The sequence below is a fragment of the Hyla sarda genome, chromosome 4 (assembly GCF_029499605.1).
Source record: "Hyla sarda isolate aHylSar1 chromosome 4, aHylSar1.hap1, whole genome shotgun sequence".
Classification (NCBI taxonomy): domain Eukaryota; kingdom Metazoa; phylum Chordata; class Amphibia; order Anura; family Hylidae; genus Hyla; species Hyla sarda.
Window position 1 is genome coordinate 203,490,403 of NC_079192.1, and position 15,111 is coordinate 203,505,513.

Below are 15,111 nucleotides of genomic sequence, written 5' to 3' on the forward strand. Positions count from 1 at the left end.
TGCAGCTATATAGTTATAGATGTGGTTCAGTGTGGTAAGCTTAGTACAGTTATTAATACCCGACCCTGGCTCCAGTTGTTCTTAATACAAATCACAGCAGTATGGAGTACAAGATCAATAAGTATATAAGATATATATTGGTATAGGAAACAGAAGACTGTTTATAGCTCCTTGATCCAGTTACATTCATCAACAAATGAGTACCAAATGGACCAATGTGGAAATTCAGAAATCTAAATTGATAACTAATAGTCTACCCGCAGTGGGTTTATAGGTTTCTTCACATTGGAAGTCTTGTTTTAGTTTCGAACAGTTTCCGAACCTGTTTTCATAAGTTTTCAAATAAGAGACACAGTCTACAAAAGGTACTTAATAATATTAATCTTTAACATATTAAAAAATGCAGTCACATTAAAAAGAACAGTTAAAAACTGTAGCGGATGACATATGAAAATAGTGTGTATATATTTATACATTAAATCTACAATATTTACCATCGCTGATACATTTTTAGGAGCAGAGTTACCAGCTCAGCACAGTATATTGTACAGCTCGATTAGGAATCACAGGCCTGCAATTAGGATGAGTATCATTACAGTCAGATTTCTGTACACTGTATTAAAGATCATTTCTGTATCTCTGGAAATAATCAGTAACACAGAAAACTAACAATGATTACAGAAAAGAAAAAGGAATTTTGTCATTTGTTGCAATGTAGTGCTCAGCTATCTGTTAACACTTTTAATGTTATGATCAGCCATATACACAGACTACTCACTGCAGATATTACTACTGCACATCTAGCTAGTTTTATCTTCCTGTAAAATTTATTACAACTGTACCTTAAAACTTGAAAACATAAAAATACAACGTTTCTGATCCACCTTAAATACTTATGGAGCATAAAACAACATTAACACTTTATGTAATTATGGTATTGTACTGTATGTTCCCTGCAAGGAAACATGCCAATGCCATGGTGCAGTACTACTTTGGTATGTGAGGCTGCCACGTGAAAACTTAAATGACTAAAATTATACTCTTTTTCTGGAACAGTTAAAGAAAGCACGAGAAAAAAAAAAAGTGTCAATAAGCAGTAGGTAAAAACCCACTCAACCCAGCACAGGGAAATAAAGCAGACAATTCAAATTGATTTGCCTTCTCTTAACTATTCGTGTCATTTCAGCACACAATGCATTGCTTCATAAAAGGTGTGATAGTGTAATGATAAAACAGCAGAGATTAAGCCATTAAAAGCCAAGGCACATAGTGAAAGACACATGCTGTTGAAGCAGAGTGCATGATTACTGAAGGCGGGGAGAGATTCAGCTGAAAGCATGGATGAAATAAAAAAAAAAAATGTAAAATAATAAAATCAGACTGTCGTTTCGATGCAGTTTTTTTTTTTTTTTTTTTTACAAAATAGACGGGGATTAGAAGGAAAAAAAAGACAGAATTTTTCCTATTTCTTTATCATCCACTCCTTGCTTTGGCTTTAACCCCTTAAAGGACCAGTCCTCTACCTTACTATAACGCATCATAGCGGGTCGGACACGTGGCTAATCGCGCACGGCACTTATCACGGTGCTGCGCGCTATTAATCCTTTAGACGCGGCATTCAAAGTTGAATGCCGCATCTAAAGTGAAAGAAAACCAATGCCGGTTAGCTCAGGGAGCTGTTCGGGATCGCCACAGTGAAATCGTGGCATCCCGAACAGCTGTGGGACAGCAGGAGGGTCCCCTTACCTGCCTCCTGGTGCCCGATCGCCGAATGACTGCTCAGTGCCTGAGATCCAGGCATGAGCAGTCAAGCAGCAGAATCATCAATCAATGGTTTCCTATAAGAAACCATTGATCAATGTAAAAGATCAGTGTGTGTAGTGTTATAGCCCCCTATGGAAGCTATATTACAAAACAAAAAAAAAAAAGTGAAAAAAATTTGGAATAAAGATCATTCAACTCCTTCCCTAATAAAATCACCCCCCTTTTCCAATAATAAAAAAAAAAGTGTAAATAAAAATAAACATTTGTGGTATCGCCGCATGTGGTAATGTCCGAATTATAAAAAATATATCGTTAATTAAACCGCACGATCAATGGCGTACGCGCAAGCGCCAAAAAATTCCAAAGTCCAAAATAGTGTAATTTTGGTCACTTTTTATATCATGAAAAAATGAATAAAAAGCGATAAAAAGTCTGATCAATACAAAAATGGTACCGCTAAAAACATCAGATCACGGAGCAAAAAATGAGCCCTCATACTGCCCCGTAGGCGAAAAAATAAAAGTTATAGGGGTCAGAAGATGACAATTTTAAATGTATACATTTTCCTGCTTATAGTTATGATTTTTTCCAGAAGTACGACAAAATCAAACCTATATAAGTAGGGTATCATTTTAATCTTATGGACTTATAGAATAAAGATAAGGTGTCATTTTTACCGAAAAATGCACTTCGTAGAAACGGAAGCCCCCAAAAGTTACAAAATGGTGGTTTTTTTTTTCAATTTTGTCGCACAATTATTTTTTTCCGTTTCATCGTAGATTTTTGGGTAAAATGACTGATGCCATTACAAAGTAGAATTGGAGGTGCAAAAAATAAGCCATCATATGGATTTTTAGGTGCAAAATTGAAAGAGTTATGATATTTTAAAGGTAAGGAGGAAAAAATTAAACTGCAAAAACGGAAAAACCCCTGGACCTTAAGGGGTTAAAAGCCCCCTCATGTTTACCTATTAAGCGGAATGGTGTGTGGAAGAGAAACAAAGAATGCATAGAAAAGTAGTTATAGGAAAGACTTATAAAGAAAAACAATTCAACTCAACTGAGATAATGTAAACATTGCAAGTACTATATATCTGGAGGAAATACAATGCATTATGTCAGTAACAGGAAGAGTAAATATGCACTAAATACAGTGTGGAACATCATAGATGGACAAGAGGTATCGGTCAAACAAAGAAGGCACCACACACAGTATTGCAGCAACAGTATAGACTTATTAAGGAGCATGTTCACCTGTGAATAAAAGATTTCTAGGCTATACCAAGTCTTGTATCTCTGCTTGCAGAGAAACTTTGCGACCTTACCTAGAAGAGAATAATAAGGGCGAATCCACATGGGACAGAATCACTTCAGATTTTACCAGCAGATCTGTGCAGGTAAATTCTGCTGTAGATTTATGTTGCAAGAAAGTAGATGAGGCTGCTGAATTTTACACCTGGAAGTATGAGCATGGTAGATTTTCAAATTCAGAGCATGCTGCATACTCGTTGTGGATTATCTATGTGGATTTCACCACTTGCAATGCAGCAGGGGTAATATCCACAGGGAAGTCCAAGCAAAATCTGCACGGAACACAATATTTCTGCCACATGCGTTCTGGCCCTCAAGGTTTAAAACAACCCAACATAACTAAATCCATTTACAGTAATGCAAAGAAGTGCTGTGTGTTACCTCAATAGGCACATACTAAAAAGTTTAAATAAAATTCACTATTAAGAAGGCTTTGCTATGCCATACAAAGGACTTTTGGAAAATGTACTCAATGATAATATGGGGTTTCTGTGACTTTAATTTGGACATTCTGACCTAATTGCACTAGCTTTTGTTTTGCATGAGATGCACTCAACACCTACATCTCACAGCTGGTACAGCACTTTCAAAATCAATATTGGTAAAGTGCGTAGTGTCAAATGGATACAATAAAGCATTTTACAGCGCGAGTAGGCTAGAGTTGTTGGAAGACAGCCTAATACAACCTAGGCAGAATCTATAGCAGCTGCTGCTCAATGTTGAAGTACTGTACTAAGAAAAGTTTTTCCCATGTACTGAATCAACATCAAAAGACAGGGTCTTGTTATTGTTAGCCACCCCACGTATTAAACCTTCTAATACGTTCATGTACTGTCTGCAGGACCAACATGACCCAAGCAAACTCATATCTCCAGTATTTCAACACAAAAATAAAATTTAAATGGAGCTAAATTAAAACTCTCATTAGCCTTAACTTATCAAAAAGTTAGATAAAGAACATATGTAATAGGCACGTCTTAACTGACTCTTTGCTGAATAAGTATACAGATGTACTGTAGAAGGTGATGCATTTACAATCAGGTAACAGTCACTTCCAGAAGTTCTGAATACATTAATATCCTAGGAAGAAAACCCAAATGTACTCTTAGATTAAAAGAATACCTTTACATAATTTTCACCTTAAACATTGGTGGTATCACCTAAAATCTTTTAAATTACTTTGATCCAAAATCAGCTATAGAGGCACTAACGTTATGTAGCTAAAGAGTTAATAAATATCTCAGGACAAATATGTACATAAAAGGCTACATATAGAATATTCTAAGATTCTGGCTGTAACACCTAGTTGGTATGTCTAGACCAACTTTTTTGAACGTTTTTGTATGTGTTAAGGTATGTTGCATTCCAGATGACTAAGCGGTTCAAGTTCGTGCTTGAAATGTTGCTTGTGAAAATAAAGCAACCTGATCCCACAAGAACCATGAGCAATAAACTGTTCACAGCATCACAGACTCGTGCATTATTACTCCATCACGGGGATTTCGAAAGTGCGGTGCATTAACTCCAGGTTTTGAATGCAGATACCGTGGTGGAGTTACTTGCTCATTGCGTGGCGAAGTTCTAAGCCTTACTGGACTATTAACAGATAAAGAGGAAAAATTGGTTACTGGGCTTGAGGGTTGGTGTGATCCTGGAGATTTCTGCAGATTAGACAAATAACTTCTTGATGCCTCTTGATTTAATGGTTGCCCAAAGGTCCCAAAAGACACTTCAGGAAAAAAGCTGTGTTCCACATGGTAATCTATTGGTGGTATCGCATATCTGTGGTTTTCCTTCTGATTAAAATTGCCTAAGCGTAGAGTTGCATTCTCTTCTGCAGGGAGAACTTCAATTCTGTTGGTAGGTGACATAACTGAATGCTGCCTAGTAGAAGAGTTCATAGGAATTTTATCTGAAGGAATATCAAAACTGTGTCCATAGGATCTATTTGATGGACCAATCCAGTTTGGTGAATGGTGCTCTCTGAGTCTATTCATTGAGTATTTTGTATTATCTTGATAAAGTGGGGGGTCACTGTAGGAAGGAGGTGGTTGCTTTACACTGTAGCCATCATCATTACCCTGAAATGGTGTTGAACGTCCTGGAGAGCGTGATTGCATACCAATAGCTGAATAACTATCCGCTGCTGTTGGTGGACTGAATCCTTTTGAAAGAAAACGTGATGAAGTGCTGTTAAAATACATCACATTTCTGTCAGACAAATCTGACTGATGCCTAGAATCTTCAACATGATTGTCAATCTCATTTTCTCCACCAGAAACATTATCATACTGTGATGCATTGGATCCTCTCTTACCGCCTGCATCAAATACTCTATTTTTCTGCTTCACTCCCAAGCCCTGAGATTCAGACTGACTTGTAACTCTATATTCTGGCGGGTTACCCCTTCCATCATGTATATGCTTTAGCAGAAGCTCTTTATTTTTGGATTCTGATGGCAAATTCCATTTCGGAGCAATTCCCTTTGATGAACTAGAAGTTGCATTAGAATTTTGGTTAGCGGCAGCATGGTCATAGTACTTAACTTTGTCCTGAGTTGGAGTAACAGGCTGTGGAAAGTTTTTATCATGTCCATCCATCTTAAACTGTTCAGTACGAATTTCCCCAGATTCTCTCTTTGTGGATTTCAAAGCTGACTTCTCAATTGAATTCTTTCTCCTCTTCTCAGTTGGGAAAGCTTGCTGTGCTTTACTTGGAGAAGGAACCTTTTCAGGTTTCATTTGGTTTGGAAGCTTGCTGGTACTTTTTTGTCCATTCATAACATGATTTGCAAGTATCTGATCAGGTTCAGAAGGAACTTGACCAAGAGGTTTTTTAGGCTGTTCTTCATCTTTGCCTAAAATTAAAGCACAAAACAAAAAAGATTAGGACAAAAAAAAAAACTACTAAAAAGGTGTGCATAAAACATTAGAAATATGATTAATTGATTCCATATAAAGACAAAAGCTATGCAAAAATCAACAATTGCAAAAGTTTCAAGTATCAGAATTGGTGTTAACAATGGATGGAAGTAGCTATATTTTAAAAAACAATGGATGGAAGTATATGACACGTCACCATGACTTTTGGCAACAACATATCACTAGAGATGAGCGAATTTACAGTAAATTCGATTTGTCATGAACTTCTCGGCTTAACAGTTGATGCCTTATCCTGCGTAAATTAGTTCAGCCTTCAAGTGCTCCTGTGGGCTGGAAAAGGTGTATACATTCCTAGGAAAGAGTCTCCTAGGAATGTATCCACCTTTTCCAGCCCACCTGAAAGCTGAACTAATTTATGTAGGAAAAGACATCAACTGCCGAGCCGAGAAGTTTGTGACTAATCGAATTTACTGTAAGTTCGCTCATCTCTACATATCACCATGAAGTTCTAGTTTTATAAAAAAAAATAGTTTCATTCCTGTTTATAAGCGCATTATGTTAACCCCTTTCCGCAGAATGACTTCAAGTTATGCAGATAGTTTGCGCATCCTGACGTTTATATAAGTCATTCAGTTAACCCGGCGATGTGCAGCATCACACGGGTTAACAGGCAGAACTCCCTCTGTTACCGGCGGGAGACCACTTCTGCAAGCCACCCCAAGACCATCTGTGAATGGTCCTGGTCAGCGATCACTGTGTTTGGTCCCTGTGGGACCGGTGGCACTTACCTGGGACCGGCGGCAGGCAAGTGGAGGAGGCAGCGGCGGTATCAGAGGCAGCAGTGAAGATCGCTGTAAAGTGATCTTCACTGCTGCTTCTAGGAGTTTCAAAGCTACAACCCCCAGCATGCCCAAGACAGCCTTTGGCTGTCTGGGCATGCTGGGAGTTGCAGTTTTGCAACATCTGGAGGGCCACAGTTTGGAGACCACTGTGCAGTGGTCTCCAATCTGCGCTCTTCCAGATGCTGCAAAACTACAACTCAGCATACCCAGACAGTCCAGGCATGCTGGGAGCTGTAGTTCTGTAACATGTGGCCCTTCAGATGTTGCCGAACTACATCTCCCAGCATGCATGGGCAGTCCGGGCATGCTTGGAGTTGAAGTTTTGCAACATTTGAAGGGCTACAGTTTGGACACCACTACACAGTGGTCTCCAAACTGTTCTCCTCCAGCTTTTGCAAAACTACAACTCTCAGCATGCAGTGACAGCAGAAGGGCATGCTGGGACATGTAGTCATGCAATAGCTGGAGGCACACTGGTTGCAAAACACTGAGCGTTTGTTACTTAACTCAGTGTTTCCCAACCCCTGTGCCTCCAGCTGTTGCAAAACAATAACTCCCAGCATGCACTGACAGACCATGCATGCTGGGAGTTGTAGTTTTGCAACAGCTTGAGGCACACAATAAAAATGAAAAACATCTGGTACGGCCTTTCCAAAACAGAGGCTCCAGCTGTTGAAAAACAACAACTCCCAGTATTGCGGGACAGCCATGGCATGCTGGGAGTTGCAACAGCTGGAGGCACCCTGTTTGGGAATCACTGGCGTAGAATACCCCTATGTCCACCTCTATGCAATCCCTAATTTAGGCCTCATATATGCATGGGACTCTCGTCTCAATTCGGAGCCCTCTCGTATTTCAAGGAAACAGTTTAGTGCCACATATGGGGTATTTCCGTACTTGGGAGAAATTGCCTAAAATTTTGGGTGGGCTTTTTCTCCTTTAACCCAACTTAAAAAAAAAAAAAATGTTTACACTAACATGCTGGTGTTGCCCCATACTTTTCATTTTCACAAGAGGTAAAAGGAAAAACAGACCCCCTAAATTTGTAACAGAATTTCTCTTGAGTACGGAAATACCCCATATGTGGACGTAAAATGCTCTGCTGGTGCACAAGGTTCAGGAGTGAGAGCGCACTATGTACATTTGAGGTGATTTGCACAGGGGTGGCCGATTGTTACAGCACTTCTGACAAACAAGGGGTATAGTGAACCTTAACTACCCACTGGTGTTTGAAGAATTCTCATTAAAGTTGGATGTGAAAATGTAAATTTTTTCCCTAAAATGCTGGTGTTATCCCAAATTTTCTCATTTTCACAAGGGGTAGTAGGAAAAAAGCCCCCCACAATGTGTAACACCATTTCTTCTGAGTATATAAATACCCCATATGTGGATGGAAAGTGCTCTGCTGGCGCACTACAGGGCTCAGAAGAGGAGGAACACCATTGGGCTTTTGGAGAGAGAATTTGGCTGGAATTGAAGGCGTTTACAAAGCCCCCATGGTGCCAGAACAGTGGAACCCCCCACCCTCCACCCCCCCATGTAACCTCATTTTGAAAACTACACCCCTCACAGAATGTAATAAGGGGTGCAGTAAGCATTTACACCCAAAAGGTGTCTGACAGATTTTTGGAACAGTGGTCAGTGAAAATGAAAAATTGTATTTTTAATTTGCACAGACCACTGTTTGAAAAGTCTGTCAAACGCCAGCGGGGTGTAAATGCTCACTGCACCCCTTATTAAATTCTGTGAGGGGTGTAGTTTCCAAAATGGGGTCACATAGGGGCTTGGTAAACGCACATGGCTCCTTCTCTTCTGAGCATTGTAGTTCGCCCGCAAAGCACTTTACATCCACACATGGTATTTCCATGCAAGAAAAGGGGTTATAAATTTTGGGGGGCATTTCTCCTATAACCTCTTGAAAAAATGGTAAATTTGGGAAATTTTTTCCATTTTAGTGAAGTTTCTTATTTAATAATTTACACATCCAACTTTAATGAAAAGTCGGCAAACACCTGTGGGGTGTTAAGTCTCACTGTAACCCTTGTTACGTGCCTTGAGGGGTGTATGCACTTTACATCCACATATTTTCCATACTCAGAACAAATGGGGTTACAAACTTTGGGAGACATTTTCTCCTATTACCTCTTGTAAAAACAGTAAATTTGAGGAAAAAACTGCATTTTAGTGAAAATGTTTTTTTTTTTTTATTTACACATCCGACATTAACCCCTTAAGGAGCAGACCAATTTTATTTTTGCACTTTCCTTTTTTTCCTCCTCGCCTTCGAAAAATGACATGTTTTCTTTATTCTGTGGGTCAATATGATAAAAATGATACCCATGATTATAATATTTTCTATAATTGTAACGCTTAAAAAGAATCTCAAACCATTTTAACAAAATTAGTATGTTTGAAATTGCCCTATTTTGACCACCTATTACTTTCTAATTTTTCCGTATATTGGGTGATATGAGGGATCATTTTTTGCGCCATGATCTGTAGTTTTTATCAGTACCACTTTTGCTTAGGTTTTACTTTCTATTCATTTTTTATTTATTTTTTTGGGAATAAAATGTGACAAAAAAGCAGCATTTTTGTACTGTTTTTTTTTATTTTTTTACGTTTACGCCATTCACCGTAGGGGATAATTAACAATATATTTTAATAGTTCAGACTTTTACGCACGCGGCAATACCAAATATGTGTATTAATTATTTTTTTAAAGTTTTTTTGGGGGTAAAATAGGAAAAACGGACGTTTAACTTTTTTATGGGGGGAGGGGATTTTTCACATTTTTTAAATTTTTTATTATTTTTTTTTTACACTTTCTATGTCCCCATAGGGGACTATTCATTGCAATCAATTGATTGCTAATATTGTGCAGTGCTATGTATAGGACACAGCATTGCTCAGTATTTTTGGTGTGCTCTGGTCTGCTCGATCTCAGACCAGAGCAGAAGACCCTGGGAGACGGCCGGAGCAAGGTGAGGGGACCTCCGGCAGCCATGCTGGAGGATCCCCGCGGCAGCGCGCGGGCAATCCGATCATCCATTCAAAGTGCCGCACTGCCGTGATCTGTATTGATCACGGCATTGGAGGGGTTAATGGCAGACATCCGCGCAATCGCAGATGTCCGCCATTATCGGCGAGTCCCTGGCTGCTGATCGCAGCCGGGACCTGCCAGGCATGACGCGGGCACTGCTCCGGTGCTCGCGATCATGTCGGCGCGTAAATGTACATCATGGTGCGCCAAGTACCAAGTCACCATGACGTACATTTACGTCCATTGTCGTTAATGAAAAGTCGTCAAACACCTGTGGGGTGTTAAGGCTCACTGTACCCCTTGTTACGTGCCTTGAGGGGTGTAGTTTCCAAAAGAGTATGCCATGTGGGTTTTTATTTTTTGCTGGTATGAAACCATAGGGGCTTCCTAAATGCGACATGCCTCCTAAAAACCATTTCAGCAAAATTCACTCTCCAAAATCCCATTGTCACTCCTTCGCTTCGGAGCCCTCTAGTGCACCCACAGAACACTACACATATGAGGTATTTCCTTAATCAAGAGAAATTGGGTTACACATTTTGGGGGGAATTTTCTCCTTTTACCCCTTGTAAAAATTTTAAAACTGGGTCTACAAAAACAAGGTGTAAAAAAAATGGAGATTTTGAATTTTCTCCTCCACTTTGCGGCTATTCCTGTGAAACACCTAAAGGGTTAAGAAACATTCTGAATATAATTTTGAATACTTTGAGGGTCATTTATGAGGTATTTCTTATATGAATATCTAATATCAAATCCACTTCACAACTGAACTGGTCCATGAAAAATTCAGATTTTGAAAATTCTGTAAAAAAAATTGGAAAATTGCTGTTGAACTTTGAAGCCCTGCGATGTCTTCCAAAAGTAAAAACATGTCAACTTTATGATGCAAACATGAAGTAGACACATATTGCATATGTGAATCAATATATCATTTCTTTGGTATGTCTATTTTCCTCACAAGCAGAGAGCTTCAAAGTTAGAGAAATGCAAAATTTTCACATTTTTCATGACATTTTTGAATTTTTCACCAAGAAATGATTAAAGTATCAACAAAAATTTACCACTATGATAAATACTATCTCTGAATCAAATACATAAGTAATAGCATCCCACAGTTAATAATGTTTAAAGTGACAGTGGTCAGATGTGCAAAAAATGCTCTGGTCCTTAAGGTCAAAATGGGCTTTGTCCTTAAGGGGCTAATCTTTAAAAACGTTGCTGCAAGAACAATGCAACATTGATATTTTTTAAATCTACAGTCATGGCCGTAAATGTTGGCACCCCTGAAATTTTTCTAGAAAATTACGTTTTTCTCACAGAAAAGGATTGCAGTAACACAGGTTTTGCTATATACATGTTTATTCCCTTTGTGTATATTGGAACTAAACCAAAAAAGGGAGGGAAAAAAAAGCAAATTGGACATAATGTCACACAAAACTCCAAAAATGGGCTGGACAAAATTATTGGCACCCTTAACTTAATAATAATATTTGGTTGCACACCCTTTGGAAAAAATAACTGAAATCAGTTGCTTCCTATAACCATCAATAAGCTTCTTACACCTCTCAGCCGGAATGTTGGACCACTCTTCCTTAGCAAATTGCTCCAGGTCTCTTATTGGAAGGGCGCCTTTTCACAACAGCAATTTTAAGATCTCTCCTCAGGTGTTCAATGGGATTTAGATCTGGCCACTTCAGAACTCGCCAGTGCTTTGTTGCTATCCATTTCTTGGTGCTTTTTAATATATGTTTGGGGTCATTGACTTGTAACCTTGAGATGGTTGATATTTTTCCACAATTTTGGTTCTCAAGTCCTCAGACAGTTCTCCTCCTCTTTCTGTTGTCCATGCTTAGTGTGGCAAACAGACACACAATGCAAAGACTATGTGAACTTCTCTCCTTTTTATCTGCTTTTCAGGTGTGATTTTTATATTGCCAGCACCTGTTACTTGCCGCAGGTAAGTTTAAAGGAGCATTACATATGCTTGAAACAATCTTATTTTTCCATCATTTAGAAAGGGTGCCAATAATTTTGTCCGGCCCATTTTTGGAGTTTGGTGTGACATAGGCCTTTATTTACTATTGCAAACCTGACATGTTTTGTCGGGTTGTGCACCAGATTCTGGTGCATTACGCCAGAAATTCTGTCTATGCCATAACCTGGACCAGAATTTGCGCCAGAATTGAAAAAACCCCACTAACTCTTCATTTTACTGAGAAAACTCGAAAAAAGGGGCGAGACCACAGTGAAAAGGGGCGTGTACCCGACATTTTTTGCTAAAACCCTACATATTTACTAAGGTTTCCACAGAAAATGTGGTGGATTTGAGCTGAGGAAAACCCCACAGATCAGAGCATGTGTAAAAAAAAATAAAAAATAAAAAAAAAAATAAAAAAAAAAAAGCAAAGTGTAGGGAAAAGTGCAAAATGTAGAGAAACCTTAGCACATACCGTGGGAAAAAAATTGTAGGGAAAAAACCCACAAAGAAACCTACACCCCACTCTTCGTAAATCAGGGCCATCATGTCCAATTTGCTTTTCTTCTTCCTTTTTTGGTTTAGTTCCAATACACACAAAGGGAATAAACAGGTGTATAGCGAAACGTGTTACTTCATTTTCTAGAAAAATTTCAGGGGTGCCAACATTTACGGCCATGACTGTATAATTCAGTAAATATAGAAAACATGTTACAACATTCTAAAATCCAGTGCAAAATAGTGCTTGTTTTATTCTATAATATCTCAGATGTGATGGAATAAATTAACCACTATTTCACTGGAGAAATCCACTCATGCATCGAGAAGTAATAAACCTACATGTTCCTGATGTGCCCAGGATTGTTCACTAAGATCTGGAAGGACTAGAAGCAGATTTGATTTGAAATATATTCTAAAGCTTCATATGCAGGAGACCAATTAAACAAGGTTGTGATGCTGTTTTTCTTCCTTTTTTCTTATGTAAAACATATCAAGGTTTCAATTTTTGGAGAAGAAATACAGTGACATGTTACCTTACCCTTTATTAACTATAGATAGTACCTAACAGCACATACATGCAGTGATCTAAGCTCTGTGTGGCTAGATTCATTTTGGCTGGAAGTTCATTATTCAGTAGACTCCTTATCAAGTATATTCGAGAAATAATTTGTTAAAAAGAAAGAAAAAAAAATCAAAGCCAGTAGCACCATTATAAAACAAAGCCTTTTAATATAATCCATCTTTGTCTCGGTTGGTATTTAAATGTATGTCCCCTTTGTTAATAATGTCACCCCTGCAGTTCTTTCAGGAGTTTATCTTAAGCTTGCCTCCCACTTTCCATGGTTTATGCTGATTTTGGAATTTAAATACCACGTGAATTCAGATTTAACACCTGAGCTCACAAATCCAACAAGTCTGTAGGTGAAACTCCCAAAGAAATCTTCCTTAATGTTACATAGCAAAATATTCTGAAAGCACCATCACATAGATAAGTCTTTTCTGGTTAGTTTCAACAACACATACAGCCATGGCCATAAATGTTGGCACCCCTGAAATTTTTCTAGAAAATGAAGTATTTCTCACAGAAAAGGATTGCAGAAACATGTTTTGCTATACACATGTTTATTCCCTTTGTGTGTATTGAAACTAAACTAAAAAATGGAGGGGAAAAAAAAGCAAATCAGACAATGTCACACCAAACTCCAAAAATGGTCTGGACAAAATTTTTGGCACCCTAAACTTAATATTTGGTTGCACACCCTTTGGAAAAAATAAACTGAAATCAGTCGCTTCCTATAACCATCAATAAGCTTCTTACACCTCTCAGCCGGAATGTTGGACCACTCTTTTGAAAACATCTCCAGGTCTCTCTTATTGGAAGGGCGCCTTTTCCCACAGCAATATTAAGATCTCTCCACAGGTGTTCAATAGAATTTATATTGCTGGCCACTTCAGAACTCTCCAGCGCTTTGTTGCCATCCATTTCTGGGTGCTTTTTGACGTATGTTTGGGGTCATTGTCCTGCTGGAAGACCCAAGATATTGGATGCAAACCGAGCTTTCTGACACTGGGCTGTACAGTGTGACCCAAAATCTGTTGGTAATCCTCAGATTTCATGATGCCTTGCACAATTTCAAGGCAACCAGTGCAAGAGGCAGCAAAACAACCGCAAAGCATCATTGAACCTCCACCATATTTCACTGCAGGTACTGTGTTCTTTTCTTTGTAGGCCTCATTCAGTTTTCAGTAAACAATAGAATGATGTGCTTTACCAAAAATCTCTATCTTGGTCTCATCCTTTCAAGAAGGATTTTGGGTTACTCAAGTTCATTTTGGCAATGACTTTTTTATGTCTCTGTGTCAGCAGTGGGTCCTTTTGGGTCTCCTGCCATAGCGTTTCATTTCATTTAAATGTCGACGGACAGTTTGAGATGACACTGATGCTCCCTGAGCCTGCAGTACAGCTTGAATATTTTTGGAACTTGTTTGGGGCTGCTTATCCACCATCCGGACTATCCTTCGTTGACACCTTTCATAAATTTTTCTCTTCCGTCCACGCCCAGGGAGATTAGCTACAGTGCCATGGGTTGCAAACTTCATGTTGTGCACTATGGACAAAGGCAAATCTTGATCTCTGGAGATGGACTTGTAACCTTGAAATTGTTGATATTTTTCCAAAATTTTGGTTCTCAAGTCCTCATAGTTCTCTTCTCCTCTTTCTGCTGCCCATGCTTAGTGTGGCACACAGACACACAATGCAAAGACTAAGTGAACTTCTCTCCTTTTTATCTGCTTTTCAGGTGTGATTTTTATATTGCCCACACTTGTTACTTGCCCCAGGTGAGTTTAAAGGAGCATCACATGCTTGAAACAATCTTATTTTTCCACAATTTTGAAAGGGTGGCAATAATTTTGTCCAGACCATTTTTGGAGTTTGGTGTGACATTACGTCCAATTTTTTTTTCTCCTCTCTTTTTTGGTTTAGTTCCAACTCACACAAAGGGAATAAACATGTATAGCAAAACATGTGTTACTGCAATCCTTTTCTGTGAGAAATATTCATTCTCTAGAAAAATTTCAGGGGTGCCAACATTTATGTATGTCACACCCCCTCCCATAGGCTTGCATTGAGGGCGGCGGAGCGTGACATCACACGGGGTGGAGCCTTGACGTCACAAACCTCCGGCCCCGTGATGGACAGTAATCAGACCCGGAGAGAACATGCTACGGGGACTGATTTTAACAGGGGTGCGGCGTGCAAGATCACAGGGGTCCCCAGGGCGGGAACCCCGCA

At 39.0% G+C, this 15,111-nt stretch overlaps 1 protein-coding gene across 4 annotated transcripts in view; it reads right to left on the reverse strand.

Moving 5' to 3' along the window:
* Nucleotides 1-366: 366 nt before the first annotated feature.
* Nucleotides 367-15,111, reverse strand: part of USP6NL (USP6 N-terminal like) — a 177,618-nt gene continuing 162,873 nt past the window's right edge. For all 4 annotated transcript variants that reach the window (XM_056573301.1, XM_056573302.1, XM_056573300.1 and 1 more), the window contains one exon: nt 367-5,931. In XM_056573301.1, the coding sequence (XP_056429276.1) occupies nt 4,532-5,931 (1,400 nt within the window). In that variant the 3' untranslated portion in view covers nt 367-4,531. The remainder of the gene's footprint in view (nt 5,932-15,111) is intronic.